Source organism: Drosophila willistoni (assembly GCF_018902025.1).
Source record: "Drosophila willistoni isolate 14030-0811.24 chromosome 2R unlocalized genomic scaffold, UCI_dwil_1.1 Seg167, whole genome shotgun sequence".
Taxonomy (NCBI): Eukaryota; Metazoa; Arthropoda; class Insecta; order Diptera; family Drosophilidae; genus Drosophila; species Drosophila willistoni.
In genome coordinates, this window is record NW_025814050.1 from 21526669 (window position 1) to 21539152 (window position 12484).

Sequence of the window (12484 nt, forward strand, 5' to 3'; positions counted from 1 at the left end):
TCTGTGGGCTTCACCTATAACGTTCTCTTTTTTTTTTGGGCAACATGTGGTACGCGTGCATGATAAATACTCATTAGTAGCGACCAGGCTAAAGAGAACATTTTCATGGCGTTTCGTTTTTAATTCTCAAGCAGATTACAGACATGAAAACCTTCGAAAATTCCTAGTAAAAACACAGCAAAACATCTCGTTGGTTGCATGAAGTTTTTCTGCATTTTTTTCCTGATAATTTCAGTGGGCTGATCCCAAATCTGCTCTTAGTTTTTCTTTACAGCATCTCTAGTTTGTGAGATTCATGTACCACGTCGAATTCTCATGAAATTAATTCCAATGTAAAATGAAAACCTTTAAGCCGATTTTCATTATTTTGGGGTTCAAAATTTCCTATGAAATGTTTGCATAAGCAACTTTAGATTTGCATAAGGGCTTAAGGTAAGGTTGGATCTGTATTTCATGTTAGGGAATAGCAAAATGTTTAATGAAATTAGTGCAACTCAGAATTTTCCAGGGGAAACGCAATGATACTGGTGATGCTGAAGAGCTTTGTCTTCTATCATATATACATATACAGCTGCGAACTTAAAAATAGCACCACTTGCTGAGGTTATGTGTTCAAAGGATTCTTGGCTTCAATTTAAGGCTCAAAGAACATGTGAATACGTTTTTGAATGTTTCAATGTTTACTACTAATGGAAGCAAAAAAAATTTTAATAATATCTAACGTATTCAAAGTTTTTCAGGGATTTTCTTCAAATACTCAAAAAATACCCGAAACTAAAAATAGCACCACTTGCAGTATATATAACATAGCTTTGCTTGACCCAAAACTGCCCAAAGGCTAAACAGAGTAACGATTATAACATAATTTAGAAGTTTTGAATAGAATAAATTATAAAAGTTTGGAAGATAAGAGTCAGTTAGTGCAGTAACTAAAAGATTAATAAAAATCTTAAACTGTTTTCATTCGTTTCCAAAACTTTAAAGTGAGGTACCTGAAACTAAACGACTTGAATTGGAAGGAGAATTGCTGTTTTTAAGTAGCCTAGTTTGGACTTTCGTCTTTAATTTGTATGCAAGTCTTTACATAATGTCATATTAAATACAAAATTGCTATCTTAAGATATGTATACATATTGAACAATATTGAGAAATCCTTACCCTGTCCTTCTCAGGGCTCTTGGCAACAAAGGGCTCCTGTAATGTACTGTAATGTACTTACATTTATACAATGGATAATAATACACTGCAATGCATACGCATGTTCAATACTGATTGCCCACCCTCTGGCCCTTGTCAAATTTGCAAACAATAATGGTCAGCTAACATGTCAAACACTTCATTAAATATCGTACAGGTGGATACTCGTAGATGCACATGAATGTACATATAATAACAAGAAATTCTGGTCTTATTATTTGTGAGTTGGCGTCCAATGAAAACGTGATTTGCATGAAACAATTACTGACCAGAGGGAATAGACCTATCAATAAGGACCTCTATGCCTTCTCTTACCAGCGCCCTTTTTGCACTTTCCGGAAAGGTAATCGATGCTCGGCCATAGCATTATAATTGCCCTCAAGCTTGACTCAAAATACACAATAATTTTCAATTAAAATCCAAAGTGTTTTGATATACGATAAACAGGACAACAGCAAGAACAACAACTTCACTAAATATGCTGCCAATTTAGGTCTCTCAATCCTGGTCAGATTGTTAGACAGCTTGGCCCAAACACAATGTCTGGCTGGTTTGCCTGCTCTGGCAAGTTAAGCTCTGTAACTTTAATTAAGTGGGTGAATCTAAGGACTAAGAACAAAGCATCCAGTATCCAGTTTGGTACTCTCAGTTACCGTTAGCTGCACCATGTGGTGGTAGTAGAAGACTGAACCATGAAATATGCATGTGGCCCCCATGATGATGATTGATAGTGGGAACTGACAGCAGGCCCAAAGCTAACGGCAAGACCAAAGGCAATTCAAAATGTATTTAACTCTAGACAAAGGCAGCCTAAGACAGTTGAAGCCGGAATGGATCTGAGACGAGTTTGATAAGTGGATAAGTTTGCCGCCAAAAGTCAAATGACTTTAAAATATTTTTTTTGACAAAGGCTTTAACAAACACACATTCTTGTATCTAGGTTTAGACTTAAATTGCCTTCAAAAAATTCACAAAGTGTTGTTTATTTACTTCTCAAACTAATTAAATTTTGTAATACTCTTGATGAGTTTGAAACAGAGTAAAACCCCAAGAGTGCGCTGACGTTTTTACACCTCAAACAGAAAACAACATTTTTCTTTTTTTTTTTTTGATTATTCCTGTAGCAAAAACAGAAATAGCAAACAAAATCTTTTGTTCTTGAGTTAATTTGCAAGCGAAGAAGAAAAAAACGAACATTTCTGATGCAGCAGCTACAGTTTGCCTGTTAATAGTTGTAGTTGTAGTCATAATGAGCTTCCTGTGCTGAGCTTGGTTGGTTGTTCAACAAATTTGTGTAGAGGTTCTTTTTTTGTGTTCGCATTCAACATATACGAAAATGTTTGACATGCTGCACTGCCACACGGTGTGGATGCCTCGTTGGTTGCTTGTTGCCTCTGTGTTTATATTGTTTCGTTGTTCATTATGTATTTAATTACGCTTTTGTGCATATTACAACACTCGCAATACACACATGAACTCTAAGCCACAAAAAGTTGGAGTAGTGAGAAAAAGTTTTTTTCGTCGCACCCCGTGCATTGTCTTCTTCCCCTTTCCCAGCCATCTCCGTAACGTCATCCGCAACGCACATCCCACATCCCTTTTAGCCATGCCATCCCAAATGTCATTAACAATTTTTGCAAGGCGGCAGCAACTTGAAACTTTACGTGTAATATAATAAAATTATAGTTTAATATTTAATTAAATATTTTGCAGCTTAGTCGACAGCTTTTCTACACCCCCTTCACATATTCTATATCCTTGTATTGTGTTGCAATATAATAAATGAAAAGTCGACTAAGCGATGCCCAGTACGAAGTTTAGAAATTTTCCAACTTTGGATTTCTTCAGTCATTTTTAGAGGCATATTTCAATAATATTTCAATTCATTCAGTCATGGACTTAGCTAACCTTGAGTGAAGTTATCCCATAACTAATGGAATTACATTTGTTTGATTTTTTCCAATTATATAAGTCGACTGCAACTAATTTGAATGTTCCATTGCCAATCAAATGTCGGAACCCCTATATAAACCTTCAAGACTTAGTATAAAGTAAAAAGAGTTCATCGAGATGAAGTTAGCATTAATCCTGTTTTTAATTTTCATTATCCATGCCCCGAAACATGGTAAGTACAGTACAGTACAGTATTTTTTCCAATTAATTAATTAATTAATCATAATTCTTTTTCAGGCTCTCAAAAGGATTGAGTGTTTTTCAAATGCTTTCAAGTCGTAATCTAAAAAAATAAACAATTTCTTTTATCATCGTATAACAGATGTCTTTTTTAAAATGTTGTTTTTCCAATTAAATTAAAAATAAACTTGTTAAAAAGATAAACCGGTCATCTTATTTTTAAATAGCTTTTCCGACTCCATAAGGAACATACATATGTATATTCTTAATCCAGCATCACAAGCCGAATCGACCTCGCTCTGTCTTTAGTCTTTCTGTTCATTTATTTTGATACGTATTAAGGTCTTAAAAGCTAAAGCCACCAAACTACTGAAAGAAAGTAATAAACATATATTAAAGGACCTAAATTTTTTGGACACTCAATATCCACTAGTGATCTGAATTCATACGATCATAGACTTAGTTAACCTTGTTAACTAACTAGTTTAGGTTACCCCGTAACTAAATGAAATACATTCGTTTGATTATGTAAGTTGACTGACACTAATTTATCGTTTCCATAACTAATCCAATCTCACACTCTTGAAAACACACAAAATTTGATATCTTGTTAATAAATCTTGAAAAGTTTTACAAAGTAAACATATTAAAAATGCACTTCCAGATAATTTTGCCACTTTTTCTGATTATGACTTTTGTTATCCATTCCCCGCGATGGGGTAAGGTAAGTAAACTATATTTATTATACCCTTGCAGAGGGTATTATAAAATTGGTCAGATGTTTGTAACGCACAGAAGGAGACGTTTCCGACCCCATAAAGTATATATATTCTTGATCAGCATGAGAAGCTAGTCGATATAGCCATGTCCGTCTGTCCGTCTGTCCGTCGGTGCGTACGCGTTTTACTCAGCCATCTTAAGAGCTATCGGGATGAAATTTTTTTTGGGAGCTTTTTTTTACCCGGGTGAGATAAAGTATGAAAATCTTTGGGATCGGACCACTATATCATATAGCTCTAGAAGAAACATTTTTGCAAAAATTGGAGTATCCCCATGAAATTTACCAATATGATAGTAATAGATATAAAATCTCAGATCCCAAAATTTGAATCTGATCCGATAAATAGAACACAAGTTACAGTCAATATAAATCGGTTCAAACGCTGCCGGCAGCGCTGCTTGCTGCCTACTACTGCCATCATCAAATCAACAGAGCACACGCATACACACACAGACGCAACGCTACATGAACTGTATGTGTATGCGTGCCGTGCTTTGCTTAGAAAATGATGGAAGAAGAAAAACTTGTGGTAAAAAGAGAAATAATATTTTGTTTGTGTATTGATGAATTGAGTTGCAGGGAAAGAAATTTCAAAAAGGAAAAATATTATTGCCAAGTATACTGCAAGGGTATATTAACTTCGGCATAGCCGAAGTTAGCTTCTTTGATATTTTTTTTTATCATATTAAATGAGTGTCCTTAATAGGCTCATGCTTGAAGTTCGACCGAACACCAAAGACCTGGGAACCCGTAAGCGTAATTGAATTAATGATTTATTGGTATTTAAAAATTATTATGACTTGATTTAAAATAAATAAAAAATACGCTTGTTTAAAATAAAGCCCGATGATTTAGCCTGTAAGTAAGTACTTATAACTATATACAGTCATATTTCCTTTAAAAAATGACCAAAACTAAAACTAAAAACTAACACCTTATTAACAGGAAAACAAAACTAGATGATATTTAATTAGTTTGTTTCAGAGGCCATTAGGCAACATATAATTTTATTTAGGAAAAAATTGAGTGTACCTGAAGCTCACGAGCGAAGTACCCAAGGTAATAAGCACGATCTGATCAAGGTAATAAGTTTCACGATTTTTAAAAGTGAAACTTTTTACAAACAGATTCCTTAATCTTATGGCATTACATCATAAGTTATTGGCCATGTTATAAACAACATTTTCACATTTACTCTGACTGAATTAAAGTGTCTAGTAGAATAAGTAAAAGTATTTTAATTTTCTTAAAGGCTCGTTGATTTTGACAAACATTTACATACTTCTTTTATATTATAATTACAGGGTGAAATGGTCAAATCTCATTTATAATTAAATTATGCGCCATTGGCTGCGAATGGCATTTTAGTGGGCCCCCGTTGACCATTTCGTTAGTGGTTGGGTTTTTATGCAATTGCAAATGCAATTGCCTTACATAATTAGTTGGTTTTATATTGTTTTTGTTTTTGCTTTTCGCCGAGGCCAATATGTCGATACGGCTTGGCCATTAGGCAAATCAATAAATATTTGATTACAATTGTTGATTTACAATTATTTAGACGTATATCATGAATAAATTATACTACATCACAATATGGGTGGTAAAATATTGTATACAAAATGCCAGCTGCTGGCACTCTGATTATGCAATTTTGATTATAATTTTCAAAAGTAAATAGTCCCAATGGTAAGGGATAACAGGACAAGAGGGTTGGCCTACCAGTTATAGTTACAAAGAACATTTGGAATAAGTGTAGGATACATCATTAATTTAATTGACATAAAATCTATAACTTGGAGACTTTTTTAGGAGTTGAGACCTTTTTCATAGAGTATCATCTTGGCTAAGCGGCGAATATTATTTGTATTTGCAACAAGACGAGTCCTCAAATTAGTTACTTACGACACGATCGTATCAATATTTGAAGTTACTCTTCGACTATTAATTTTACTCATAAGAAAATCCTTAAAAGTCCTTTACTTTGTTGTTAAGTCCAATACAGCAAAGAATATCACAAAAAACTGAACAAATCGGAATAGGTTTGAATAAATTAAAGAGTTAGGCAACCAAAAACACAAAAGATTTTAAATTTCGACCAAGTTTAATGGTGTTGGCAACTCTTTTAGTTTTTCTTTAATTTTAGTTGCTTTCTTTGCACTTCTTGTTTGCTTTTGTATACTAAAGACTCATTGTATAGTCCTATGGAAATAAATTTATTGTTCTGGCCCAAGAGGCAAGGCCAGACTATTCCCCAAAGCTCTCCAACATTTCTATATGCCACATTCCCCTTGCGCGGATCCCGCATTTTTGTCAGGCATTCAGCTTGGCATTATTAGCCCTTTTGTTTGAAGCATTTTGTTGTTCAGCTAATTCAATTATGCATCTGGTCTACGTGTGTGCTTGTACCTTGTGCTCTCAAATGCAATTGCAATGCCAGTGATGCCTACAATTGCATTACACACACACACACACATACACACACACACACACTTGTTCGCAGTCAGTCACGCATATGGACGGTTCTCAACTGCCTTACTAGCAGCACCATCATTAATGTTAAGCGACAAAACGACTGCATGAGTATATGTTTATATTATGTATATATAACATCTAGGTAGCTGGCATAATGCAAAAACATTTTGCCATTTATTTACGCCAGGCAGGAACAAGAGGGACACAAATAACAACAAGAACCAGGGGCGGACTAAGAAAGAAGTAGGAATTTGGTTACAGATTGTTGAGATTTGAGAATCACATATTAACTCTGCAGATCGAACCCTACCGCTTTAGTTTTAGAAGGGAGTACGACTTCCTCAAGCTCTTCCTTAAGCCCGAGTTTTCAAAGTTCAACGAAGTCATAACCATAGCAAATAATTTCTGTGAGGAAACTCCATAAACTCAAAATAATAATATTTCATAATTTAGTCCTTATTTTATACAAATTACTAGCTACTACCTACTAACTAACGTCCTAAGTAAAAATTCGCCTTTTCTATAATAGAAATCTGAGGTCTAAAATCTGGATACCAACTCATTTATTATTGTTGCCTAAGATTGTAAAATTTTAAAGACTCATCTTTAGAAATGGTCTTCTTATGACTCTAAGGATCAACTGTCTGCTGCCACAACCCGTCCCTGGTGACTGAATGAGGCTTTGGGCACGTAATGGAAATGAGTTAAAAAAGTGTTGGCCTTTAGCCTTTCACACAAGCACAATCATCTCTACACATGGCATATTACATGGCCCTGGGTATTTTGTATGTTCCACGTGCTCGGAGTGAAAATGAGTGGCACTAATTTGATATGACATGAAATTAAATTTAAATAATTAAACAAATGCTTTTTGTGTTTTTGCTCTTTAATGTCTTGCCGATAAAGCATAGCAAAAAGCATCACAAATAAATAATTTCAATTAATTTATAGCAAGAAAATTTGTGGTTGGAATTCAATTCAAAGTTAATTGTGAGTGATAAAATTACTTTATTTGTTATTCTCACTATCTGGATATTTTAAAAGGTATTTTGACCAATTTTCAACACTCAAGTCTAATGAAAAATGTGTCTGTAAAATGTCACTTATGGATTTGCTGGGATAAGGCTTTAGAATGGTTAAAAATAATGTCCGTGTTTATGCCATAAGCAATGAAAACCAAGCAAAATTCAAACTCGTTAAGACAAGTGAATGGGTAAACATATTTGTTATTTAATTATTGTCAAAAGTTTGAACTAAAAAGAGAAACTGAAAGAATTAACTTTCATTCTGTAGACTATGAGTATATAGTTAAAATCGTTTTCAAAATATAATCGGTTTCTTAATCGAAAATTAAGATGTTGACTTGAAGGAACGTATTAAAACCATCGAAAAGACCTCAAAGGTCCAATCCAAGGGCCAATAAGGAGCACTTTTTAAGACCTAAGATAAATAATAAAAATATTATGAATTTGTTGATACTTTTTGTTCAATCAACGAATAAGCGAAAGCAAAATAAATGAACTAAATTTAAAATTTAAAATTTTTTTTATAGCATACTTGCAGGCGGCGCTAACAAGTTGATTTTTAATCTCTCTTGCTTATGGAAGAAAGTTGATATTTCTTTTTGATTCCTTATCTGCCGAAAAAACAATTGCAACTGAGCATTAACCTCTGATAAATAACAATTAAACTTCTATCACAAAATGTTTAATTTTAAACAATTAACGATAAAGATAAGATCGCCAACGCGAAAGGTCTATAAAGATTTTTGGCACGTTTCAGATCAATAATCTCAGTTTACCTCTGCTTAACCTCTGACTAAGTAGATCAATCGAAAAGTTCAAAAAGATAAGACTATAATACAAAGATAAAGAACGTAATATAAGAATCCTATAAAAAGCCACCTGCAGTCGAATTACTTTATCAGTTACACCGTTAGCTAAAAGTCGTCAACATGTCTTTCGTACCAGAAAATACCTACGATCCGGAAAGCAAAATTTGGAGTGGTCCGCTATCTCAGAAAAATTATTTTTCCCCGGATTTGTCTGTCGGAGAAATTATCTTTAACGAAATGCGTAGACATCCTCAACTTATAGCTCAGGTGAGAATCAGAAATAACTAGGGAAATTGTTGAATAAGTTGTTTTGCCTTTCAATAGGTTTCGGACACCGAGAACACAATTTTAACGTGTAATGAACTTTGCCTGAACTCCATGAGAGTGGCCAGCTATATGCGACAATTGGGCTTAAAACAATCGGATATTGTTGGCATTATAGGCAGAAATACGACACACATATTTGCAGTAGTCTATGCCTGTTTTTTCAATGGCATTGCCTTCCATTCACTTAACATCAAGTATGAAGAAAAGACAATTGAAAACCTCTATAAAATAACTAAGCCTTCTCTAATCTTCTGCGATGGCGATGAGTACGAGAAAGTTCAAACGGCGACCAAGGATTTGAATGTGAAAATTATCACAATGCGTAATCATACAAGTGAATCAGTAACTATAGAAGAAGTGCTTACTACTCCCATAGTAGAGGGCTTTAAACCAGTGCGCCTTGAGCAAGGAACCAATCAGAATTTGGCCATACTCTGTTCTTCGGGAACTACTGGTGATCCGAAAGCAGTAACTATATCAAATAGTCATTCTTTGTTCAAGTTCAGCGAGTAAGTGCAGATACCAATTTTTTTAGTTTTAAGCTTTTCATCATTTGTGTTTATCGCAGTCAACTTACCTCGGCCGATGTCGTATACACGCACAGCACATTGGATTGGTTGGCGGGTCTTGGCATGACTATATTTTGTGGAATATTTAATCCCACTCGCATCATCGCCGACAATGATTACGATCCTATTCGGGTAATGCGAATCGTTGAGAAATACAAAGTTACCTGGCTCCATCAGGCTCCCTCACATATGAGTTTATTGGTGAATTCAGAAGAGTTTCCCAAGGCCGAATTCTCTAGTGTACAGCATTATCTCTACGGAGGATCGCGGTGTTCACTACAGTCACAACAGCTTTTACGCAGTCGTTTATCAAAGGATTGCATGCATTTCACCTATGGGTTCACTGAGTTGGGCAGTGTGGCAACTGCAAATTCCCATTTTGACAAGAAACCCGATTCATCGGGTCGTTTGTTAGGAGGATTTAAGATGAAGATACTCAATGAACAAGGCGAATCTTTGGGACCCAGTGAAGTGGGCGAGGTGTGCATGAGTAATGGTCAGTATTGGGCTGGTTATTATGGAAACCCTCAGGAGACGCGAAATATGTGTGACTCTGATGGATGGTTTCATAGTGGCGACTTGGGTTACATGGATGAAGATGGATTTTTGTACATAGTCGATCGTAAGAAGGATATGCTGAAATGCCACCACATTATGTATTATCCTCATGAGCTTGAAACTGTCATCGCACAAATGCCTGATGTAGCCGAAGTCTGTGTTTTTGGCGTGTGGTCTGATGTCAATGGAGATGAACCAGCTGCAGCGGTTATCAAAAGGATCGGCAGTACTCTAAAATCCCAAGATGTAGTGGACTATGTAAGGAAACATGTTAAAGCCAGTTACAAGCAATTGCTTGGTGGAGTTCTAATTGTCGATGATCTAAAGCGAAGTCCGAATGGCAAAACGAATCGAAGAGCCAACAAGGAGTATTTCTTGAAAGTAAGAAAAGCAAACTAGACCCCTCAATAAGTAGGGTCTATGTATAATAATAAACTTGTATTTGCATATTAAATAAAATATGGTATTATTTAAAAATTGATTCGGTGTATATATGCTCTGAATTTGAAAGTATTAAAAATGAATTGGACTTGGTAGTTTTGTCTTAACAATTTAAGGATTCTACTTCATATATCTTAGTGGGCTAGTAAAGTCCTGCAGAGGGCACTGTAAGACTATTCTATGATTATAAACCATAGTTTAATTCAATTAAACGTACTGAACTATTATTGCCCAATTTGAAATGATTATAATTTGTAGCTTACTATTCAATTCGATTCAATGTGTTGGTGTTAAGAGAATGAGTTTTTCATCATGCTATTCGATATTAACTGTGTTAACTGTGACTTTAGGGCATTAGCATACTTTTCAGCGTCGTATTAAGTGAACAAAAGTTGGCCATAAATATTTGCTTAATGGGAATTTAATATTCCATATACATATGTCGAGTTATTTGCCATGTTCTGCCATGGCAAATGAAAGGAGAATATAGTTAATGAAAAATTCGAATCAAAACCAATAATTCAATGAGTGCCAAACAATCACAGAAACAGAGAGAGAGTGGCTAAGGGGGAAGGAGGGAAATGACATGCCCTGCTGTAGATTTAATTAATGTTAACACGAAGACTTTGACATGCACACAATACAAATAGCAAGAACACACACACACATACACGCACAGACACACACAGCAAAGCAGGCAGACTGCATTCTGTTGATGGCTGACAAATTGAAACGGGCGTCTAGTTGACTAAGTGACTGACTTTGGGTTCTCTGACTCTGACTCTGTGGCCAGATGTTGTATGTATTTACTTAAAGTGCATAAGTACATATATACACACATATGTCTGTATGTACCTACCTATATCGATATATATATATATAAATGTATTGGTATATAGTTGCATTTATGTGCATGTGGTTGTGCAACAGCCATTTGGTTAGTTGGCACTCACTCTGTTGACGACTAGCTTGGCTTATTGTAAACAACTGTGCGAACATCTTGAAACCTTTCTGCCCTCAACCACTCAACCATCCATCTATGTACCTAAATATACTCTTATATCTCTGTGTTGGACAATAAAACAAATAGTATATAGTAGACACATACTAGAAGAATGTCCGAGCATTAAAACAATGATATAGTGAATGAAATCAGTTTGCATTCAGTTTGTGCAATACAATAAACCACATCAATGGTTTCATTTATTGTAAATGACGTCAAGCAATTTGCTTTGCGAAGGCTAACTAGATCAAGAAATATAACACGAAAATTCGACTACATTGAATATGGAAACATTCGTACATATACATATATTTGCTATATATATGATTTGTTGTACTAAAAGAGAAATTTAAACATTTTAAAATATTTTTTTTAATTATAAAGTTTGATCAGCATGAGAAGCTGAGTCGAAAGAGGCATATCAGTATGTTTACCTATTGATTCATCTGTATATCTGATTAATCTGCTTATAGATCTTGTATGTGGGGAGTTACCAAATATTTTTCTTGGGAGTCAGAGTTGAAGGCAGATTGGCTGTGGTGAAAAAATTAAGGATGATAAGGCCGTTTGGGGTCCATAGGTTCCCTTCTCAAATGTAATCCATAACACTTTTATAATTTAGATCACTTGCATTAGACCCACTAAAAATTAAGTTATAAAACTCTTCAATATAAGAAGAGTATGATCTAATACTTATTCTTACTACCGTCATAATGCAATTTTTCAATAATCAGATTCTAGGGATCAATCAGATCTCTATTCTAAAGATGATGAATTTATCAATTTAAATTATATAAACCCTAATTTTGACAAATTTTGTACAGCATAAATATAACAAAATCTATCGTTGTTTTTTTTTAGCAATATCTAAATCGCGGCAAAAAAATTTCTAATTTATGGTTGGTATACCAACTACAAATTTATATGCCATAAATTTTACACATAGTTCTTAAATTAATTGCCACTGACTTTTTAATTAACTAAAACTAAGCCCGGTTATTGCCTATTCCCTCACTCACAGTGTACACAAAAACTCTGACAACTTTTTCTCTTGTTGTTGTATTTTGCCACGCGTTGAATTTCATATTTATAGCTCGTAAATAAAAATTTTCCAAAAACACAATACAAAAACAAAAAAAATAAAGAAAAATGAAAATCTAATTGGTTTA

The 12484-nt window shown here is 34.5% G+C and overlaps 2 protein-coding genes and 1 long non-coding RNA gene across 4 annotated transcripts in view; 2 read left to right on the plus strand and 1 right to left on the minus strand.

Annotated features, from left to right (window-relative positions):
- The window catches only part of LOC6641965, a 71368-nt gene that overhangs the window by 19127 nt on the left and 39757 nt on the right, over window positions 1–12484 (minus strand). The window lies entirely within an intron of this gene.
- On the plus strand, window positions 2455–4924 carry LOC111518539. Of its 2 annotated transcripts, none has more exons than XR_002723994.2 (4): window positions 2455–2469; window positions 3170–3322; window positions 3388–4054; window positions 4818–4924. It is a non-coding gene; the product is annotated as an uncharacterized LOC111518539 (long non-coding RNA). The 2 variants fall into 2 exon arrangements; XR_006954272.1 differs by lacking the exon at window positions 2455–2469 and adding an exon at window positions 2849–2863.
- On the plus strand, window positions 8538–10270 carry LOC6641963 (luciferin 4-monooxygenase). Its single transcript, XM_002065572.2, has 3 exons — window positions 8538–8684; window positions 8742–9253; window positions 9313–10270. The coding sequence occupies exons 1-3, from the start codon at window positions 8538–8540 to the stop codon at window positions 10268–10270; spliced, it is 1617 nt and encodes a 538-aa protein (XP_002065608.2).